The sequence below is a fragment of the Pelodiscus sinensis genome, chromosome 7 (genome assembly GCF_052426305.1).
Source record: "Pelodiscus sinensis isolate ZL-2025 chromosome 7, ASM5242630v1, whole genome shotgun sequence".
Taxonomy (NCBI): Eukaryota; Metazoa; Chordata; order Testudines; family Trionychidae; genus Pelodiscus; species Pelodiscus sinensis.
The window spans coordinates 64583847-64592175 of NC_143058.1; the positions used below are offsets into that span (position 1 = coordinate 64583847).

The 8329-nt window shown below is 43.1% G+C and overlaps 1 protein-coding gene across 1 annotated transcript in view; it reads left to right on the forward strand.

Annotated features, from left to right (window-relative positions):
- Window positions 1–7491, forward strand: part of DRC11 (dynein regulatory complex subunit 11) — a 120362-nt gene extending 112871 nt beyond the window's left edge. The window contains exons 17-19 of the mRNA XM_006127447.5: window positions 1666–1843; window positions 4859–5097; window positions 6923–7491. Coding sequence (XP_006127509.3) covers window positions 1666–1843; window positions 4859–5097; window positions 6923–7075 — 570 coding nt within the window. The 3' untranslated portion in view covers window positions 7076–7491. The remainder of the gene's footprint in view (window positions 1–1665; window positions 1844–4858; window positions 5098–6922) is intronic.
- The last annotated feature ends 838 nt before the right edge of the window (window positions 7492–8329 follow it).

The window sequence follows — 8329 nt, forward strand, 5'->3', positions numbered from 1 at the left end:
TTATTAATCATTCTAAGAACTAGACTCTTGGTGTGACGTTGAAGAACGGCTTAGAAAAAGAGAGAATATTAACTAATTAAACTAGGAGAAAATGGTATTTCCTCTGCCCCGTGATTGTTTGGAGTTTTCTTTCATTTCTTTATTTTTCCTCCTTTGTGCCTTTTAATCCAAACAATACGCACGTCCTTCCTTTCAGCAGCAGTTGGTACAAGGAGATGAATCATTTTGCCTGAACAGGGCACTCACAAGGCAGGGTACGGTCCATCCTTGAAACTCAGCTACCTCAAAGCACATACTGTACCTCCATGGGGGCACTATGGACGGCTGAATCCAGAGCTAAGCGGAGGTCTCCCATGTTGCTGCCTGACATAAAAACAAGGAAACCCAGAGTCAAATTTTCAAAAGGGACTTAGGAGCCTAAGACCCAGTGACTTTCCATGAGATTTAGGCTCCTAAATGCCCTTTGGGTGCTGAAATGCCTTTAAATATGTGACCCTCGGTGTCCTTTGAAAATGGAACTTTGCCTCTCAAATCTCTGAGGCCCTTTTCATATGTTTGTCTCAATCCTCTGTTTTGCAGAGCTGATTCTTTTTTATCTGTATTCATTTTATGAATTTTAAAGGTACCGTCACACCGCTGCAACGAATCAACTCTGAAGGGCTCTGCTAATGAATTAGAGATATAATAGCTATAATAAAACTGGACTGTGAACTAAGTCCACACAGCTAAGTATTGAGGCTTATGGTCTTGGAGCCTGGCTAAGCCAAAGCCATGGCAGGATGTAAGGAGTCTACTTATTGGAAACCCAGCTGCTTGTTTGTAATTCTAGATCTCCAAGAGCAACCATTACAGATCCAAGCAGTTTCCTTGGTATTGAAATTAGCCAAGAACGCACCACTCCAGCAGATATTAAAGGGATTTTTTAAAAAATAAATAAAAGTGCCTGCCTTCCTTCCGCGCTGCTTTTCCATTAGTCAAGGTCCACAGCTGAAACAGAGAAACACTGCCAGTCAAAAATCACAAATTCAGAGTAGAAATTAAGTGCTGACTTAACTTGCAAGAGCCAGACTTCACCAGGAGGCAAAAGGCTTATCTTAGTCCCACTTATGCTGAGTTTCTCTGCTCTTTACACTAAGGGCTACGTCTACACTGTGCATTGTTGCGCAATAAGATATGCAAATGAGCTGCGGGGATGAATATCGCCGAGCCTCATTTGCATATCTAATAAGCCTCCATTTTGCAGCACGGGCTTTTGCGCAAGAAGGAGCTGTCTGCACTGCTCCTCCTTGTGCAAAAAACCCCTCTTGCGCAGAGCCATTCTTCCTGAAAATAAGCGGCAGAATGGCTCTGCGCAAGAGGGGTTTTTTGCGCAAGGACGAGCAGTGCAGACAGCTCATTCTCACGCAAAAGCCCGTGCCGCAAAAATGGCAGCTTCTTAGGTATGCAAATGAGGCACGGCGATATTCATCCCTGTGCCGCATTTGCATATCGTATTGTGCAACAATGCGCAGTGTAGACGTAGCCTAAGTGTAAATGTAAATGCACCGTTGACCGCAGAGCCGTTCGGCCTTCTTCACCTAGAGCAGAGGAATGTCATTTCACTTGCTTAGCCCTACCGCCTCGGTGCTAACATTTCACTTCTCTCCCGTATCTCTGCTCCTGAAGATGGAACCCAAACGTCTGAAGAAGAATCTCCCCAAGATCCTGAAGAATGTGAAAGCCGAGGACAGAGTCCTGATTGTGGGTACTACCCGACGGCCCTTTGACGCCGACCTCCGACCTTTCTGCAGAGTTTACCAGAAAATCATTCTAATTCCCAGGCCAGACTATGCGTCGAGATTTGGCAAGTATATTAAATCCACGTGCCAGTTGCTCTTTAACAAGATCAACTGTTTATATGAACACATGCTAAAGGAATAACATGCCACTGGAGGGAATGCCTTTTTCCAGCTATTTTCAGAACATGAAAACCAGGACTATATCAGGGCTCAAAAAGAACTAGATAAATTCATGGAGGTGAGGTCCGTCAATGGCTATTAGCCAGGATGGGTAGGGATGGTGTCCCTGGCCTCTGTTTGTCAGAGGCTGGGAATGGGCGACAGGAGAGGGATCACATGATGATTCCCTGTTCTCTTTACTCCCGCTGGGGTACCTTGCATTGGCCACTGTTGGAAGACAGGATACTCGGCTAGATGGACCTTTGGTCTGATGTGGTATGGTCGTTCTTATGTTCTTATTATTTAAACTGAACTCATATACAGTGTGCATTTATAGAGAGAAGTCCTGTGAAACTTTATAGACTAACAGATTTATTAGAGCATAAGCTTTCGTGGGCAAAGACCCACTTCATCAGTGTACATTTAGGTACACTGAGATTTTCAGTTAACATTATGATATAAAACAATTTTTTTTAAAAATCAGTATCATTAAAAAAGTTTTATTCTCCTGTGGTTGTGCGTCATATTATGTACTGAGGTGTAAGATATATTGAATCTGGACTTGGACTATTATTTTGAGCTCTCTAAGGGTGTGTCTATACAGGAAAGTTATTTCAGAATAACGTCTGTTATTCCGAAATAACTATGTGAGCGTATACACGTCAATTCCGTTATTTCAAAATAATTTTGAAATAATGGACAGCTTATTCTGACTTCTGTAAACCTCATTCTACGAAGAATAATGCTTATTCTGAAATAGTTATTTCAGAATAGGGGCTGTGTAGATGCTCCACTTCCGCTATTTCAAAATAGCCCCTTATGAGGGCCAATCTACTAGACTATTTGTTGTTTTTTTAGTTTATTCGTGAGATCAGACTTACAACTGTAGGAAATCTTGTAACATGCTTGAGCACTTTCCTGTTGCCTAGTCCCCCCGTTTCAGAGCTCACATAGAATTTCGATAGCTGATTTCTAACAGCCTTAAAACACCACACGTTCACAACTACAGCTGCTCACACTGCACATGTGCACTATAACCCGTCCATTTTCCTATTGCACACAAGCTTTGGTTTATACCCCGTATGGGAGCAGCAAATACACAATAGCCGTCATTACGTCTGGAGATCTCATATTAGCCATGATGTGTATCAGTTTCACTTCCTATTCATGATCCTCACCTAAGGTGCAAGCTGCGTTGCATAACACAGAGAAACACAATAAGTGTTCTGTGCTGCACATACCAATTTCCCTATCATGAATCAGTGATTCAGCCAATAGTTATGGAGACTAGGTATAAATTAAGGTGAAGAACACAGTTTTCTAGAATGAAAAAGGAAGTCAGTGGTTATGAGACCAAGTCCATAATATCTCCGTTACAATAGAAGGGGAGGTGAAGCAACTTTTTCTCTTACATGGTCTCATAATTGTAACTCTCCCCACGCATATGATTATGCCATGTACTGTCTTCAAACACAGATCCTGGATTTGGCACATACTGCACTACCATACTGCACTACAACAACTGCAATCTTCAGTACACAATTTTTCTAAGTCACTATTTTCATTTGTTTCACTTTTCAGACAAAGGACATATTTTAAAAAGACTTTCTAGGGGTATATGTAAGTCCTGGCTTGACAGAGCCCTGGCTGGGATGACTAAGTTGGGGTTGGTCCTGTTTTTAGCAGGGGGCTGGACTTGATGACCTCCTGAGGTCTCTTCCAGCCCTAGGGTTCTATTATTCTAAGAATCTGTGGGATCTATTGGTGTATAATGATGGGAAACAGCATGACTTTGGGATAGATGCGATATTTTCCTGGCACCCACAAAGCACTAGGCCCTTTCTGCAGTACGAAAAATATGGTCCCTGTCCTCCAGAGGCTGCACACTAAAAGACAAAGGCATGAGAGTTTGCACCATAGAGTTTACAGAAGAGCCTCAAGCCCGCAAAGACACCGATGTTATTTTAGACATGTGCCCAAGTCTTTGGAGGATCGGGACCATGACACCTAAAGCACAGCAATGAGCCCTGGTACCTTTCATGGACAGTAGTGGAATTTGCACACACAACACCTATTCAAAGCATGCTATAGATGTAGGTGACTAACTTTAACCACCTGGGTTTAAAAATCTGACCATGTTATGTGTATGTCTAGATAGATGCACACACAGATATATAAACAGTCGATTAAAATATGCTTATTTAAATTGTGTATTCCCCCCGTATATACAGAGTGCATATAGGCTATGTCTAGACTGCAAGCCTCTTTTGAAAGAGGCTTTTTCAAATATATTTTTGAAAAAGCGTCTTTCGAAAAAGAGCGTCTAGACTACAATCAGTATTTTCGAAAAAGCAAGCTGCTTTTTTGAAAAGAGAGCACCTAGGCAGTCTGGATGCTCTCATTCAAAAAAGCACAGTTTGCATGACATAGCGCCTTTTTTTGAAAGAGCACTTCCGAAAGAAGGAGTTGTTCCTTGTAAAACGAGGTTTTCTGCGGTTCGAAAAACAGCCATGTTCTTTCGATTTACTTTCGAAAGAACACAGCAGCAGTCTAGATGGAGGGGAAGTTTTTTTGAAAAAAAGGCCACTTTTTTAAAAAAAAACCTGTAGTCTAGACACACCCTAGATAGATAGATAGATAGATAGATAGATAGATAGATAGATAGATAGATAGATAGATAGATAGATAGATAGATAGATAGATAGATAGATAGATAGATAGATAGATAGATAGATGTGGAGTATGGGGAGAGAGAGAGAGATAGATTCAAATCTTTTGGTTTTGTTGATTGCACTGATTTTCTAGATTTCCATTTTCCTTCCCGGAAAGCACTTTTGGTTCAAAGCGATTAGCCAGATCCCTCTTTTCCCACTCCCTCACACGTTTTTGGGTTTCTCTTCCCTCCCCCGTGGGATAAACAGTCTTATGGAAACACATCATCCAGCAGAATGGCGGAGCAGTCACCAAATCATTGAACATCAGCTGCCTGGCAAAGGTTTCCGATGGGTTCACCCAGGGCCACATCATCTATGCCGTGCAAACCATCCTCAGTGAGCGACGCCTCCGGCAGATGAATCACAAGCCACTGATAGCCGCTGAGTTCCTGAGCTCCCTTGCCAGGCAGGATCCAGTGTACCAAGAGGAAGAAGAAACGTACAAGGTGAAATTAACCCCATGTTCACAGGGCTCTTTTGGCTCTCCCTTTCGGCGTTCTCACTCCCCTCTCACGGGTGTGCCCTCTAATTCCAACCAGACACGGCCTGTCCAGGTGCATCTGACACTGTGTCTGCACTGGATTGGAATTAGCACTGAATGTCTCTCTGGATTAGAGTCGCTATGTCTCCTCATTGCTCGTGCTGGCCTCACCAGTGTACGGGGGCTCAGCCTGTTTTTGTGCCATGGCACAGGGCGGATGATTACCAAATGGCCTTCCTGGGACCATTCAGAGATGAGTCTCAGCTGGTCCTAAGAATTCCATCACCCACACAGAATTTCTTCAGAGAAGTCAAGGCTTCAAGGGGCCACCCCTCAAAAGTTTGTCCCCAACCCACCAACAGCCCCTCCCTGCCAAGTACAGGCCAGGTAACGTATTCACACCCACCTCGGTTTGGGTTAGGGATGCAAAAATCCCATTGAAAATGTTAACCGGTTCAACTCTACGTTAAACCAGTTAACAGCCTGCCCATGGCGTGGCACAGCGGGCCCAGCCTCTCACCCACAGCGGCTGCTCCGGCCTGACTGGGCTGGAGCAGCTCCCGCCTGCGGCACGGCATGGTGGGCCCGGCCGGGCTAGAGGAGCCACCCGGGCCGAGCACTGCTTAACTGGTTACCCCAGTATGCTTAGTGGGTAACCAGCCAATTGGTTATCCCTAGTTAGAAGGAGACACTGTATAATGCCAGGGCAGCAGAGAGAGTTGGAAAGGGAGGCTTGAAGAGCAGGTGTTCTATTCGGTCAGAATGGCAGGAGTGTGGAGCACATTATTATAGCTACTCCACTGCTGGCTGCCCATGTCGCTACTGAGGCGTTTTGTTTACCTGTTTAAAGCGTTTAATTCTCAAGACACTCCAAGCCCCACCAGGGTGAATGGAGGTGCTGCAGGTGTAAGTGTGGAGGCAAAGAGAGATGGGAGCTGACCTAAGTAGGATTCTGAGGTGAGAGTTAGAAGTCAAGCCATCGGTCCTTTGAGAGGAAAAAAGCCAAATCCAGTCCAGACAGAACGGACCATGACATTGTTAACACAGACACAGACACGTCAGGTCTGGGGAAACGTTATTTCATGCACACAACTGATTTTCAAATATTAAACGGTCAGCCATTTTTTATTATTTTAACATATCGCAGAGAGCTCGTATTGAGATGCCAGTCCAAGAGCTTCGCAAGTTTGCCAAGCAACCCAAACTAACCCATTTAGAAGATACAGGACTACGAATATGCACATGAAACCAATACACGGCTTTTTCAAAATTATTTGTTTCGCTTTCCCACTGAAATTAAAATCAGCGCAACACATTTGGAGAACTACTGGGAAAAGTATGCGCTTGTAAACTGCCAAGTTTCAGATCAGAGGCAATTTTGCAAGACCTACATACCCTTGGAAATAGAGTTGATCATAGAAGTTCTACCATTCCCATAACCATAGCAACACAAATGACACACCATTAAGTATTCATGTTAATGAGGGACTCTGCAAGCGGATGATTGCTTCACTTCTTGTTATAAGAGTGTACTCAAGAGTTCTAAGAGATCTTGTTTCAGCTTCTCTGCAAGCCAACCAGGGTTGTAAGGTTTTTGATAGGAACACTCTATCGTAGATGCAAAAGTTACTTAAATGTTCTTTCATTCTTTTTTTTCCTCCCCTTCCTTTTTTTCCTGGGGAGGCGACGGACAGGCCTGTTGAATCGCTACTCCATCTAGTCAAACCCCCTGCTTTGAACAGATGATCTCCTGAGCGCTCTTCCAACTCTAATCTGATTTGCTTCTCCAGGTTTGGTATGCCAAGACACCCCTGGGGAAAGCTCGAGCCCGAGAACTGATGGTAGGCGAGGAAGTCGAACAAGGGAAAGGAAAAGGGAAAGGAAAAGGAAAAGAGAAAGGGAAAAAGAAGGAAGGAAAGAAAGGGAAAAAGAAGAAGAAGTAATGTATTTCCTTGAGAAGGTCTCACCTGGCAATACATCCCAGGAAACTTCTTGATTCATCCCTGTGAAGAGGGAAGTGTATATCTGTGTGTTCCATGAAATCACAGCTGCCAACAGGACGAGACACCAGTGTGACATTTAATTCCCAAGAGATGACTAGCGAATGACCACTGACTTTCTCAAGTTTCTAAAAGCTTTTAAAAGTTACTTAGGACTTATACCATTCATGTCGTAGGCAAAACTTCTTACTGATTTTAATGAGGAATTTTGCTTAAACCCTGATGTTGTGTTAAGAGCCTTTGATTATTTTTATTTTAATAACTTAGATGCTTTATGACTTAGATGTTTATAAAACTAACTGCTTTCTGTACCTGTATGTCTAGTGTATTATAATTCTAAATAAACTTGTTACAAAGGCTCTGTTCAATTTTTGTCTGACCATGGGCTGTTACCACACAGGCCACTGTGGTCTCCCACAGTTAGTTACAGAGTCACCATGCACAAACATTCACCCACACAAATGTAGTAGAAAACACAAAAAGCATCATACCCTGGGGAAATTCACTTTGGGGGTTTTTATTTCAAAGAATGTTGGTGAACACTGTCTTGTGGTATTTGACTAGCTCAAACCACAGTGCTGCAGTATTCAGTTGCCAACAGTTGCAAAGAAAAAGTCTTCTTGCAAAGGTTGGAACTTTAAGAAGCCATGGAAATGCTTCTATTGGTGCTTTGGGTTGCAAGATGGTTTCAACAAAAATATGGGACACGCCTAACATTACATCACATCACAATCTACATTACATCTTATTTAGAAAATACCTGAGACATTTCTATTTTCTCATTTCTATTTTCTCAATTTGTTTCCCGAACAAAAAGCTCAAATACTGGCCTATCCAGTTCAAAACCAGACACCTGGAAACCCTATTGGTGCTAGATTTTAGGCTAAATTTGACCTGGCCTGCACAAAGTTTTTCAAAAATATGCACAGTGTATAGCACAGGCCCTCGCCCTGCAAAGACATTATACGCATGAGCAAGTCCATTGATTTCGACAGAACCAATCCATTGTCTTCAGAGAGACATCTCATTTGTATGACATCGTGACATGCACTCAAGTCTCTGCAGGACTGGGGTCGTGCTTTGCGTACATGGAAGCTTGCAACAAGAAAATATGCGTAAGTCTAAAAAAGCTTATGTGAGAAACTATCTGCATAAAAGAGGATTTGGGAGATCATGTCCCTGAGCACACAGGGAAGA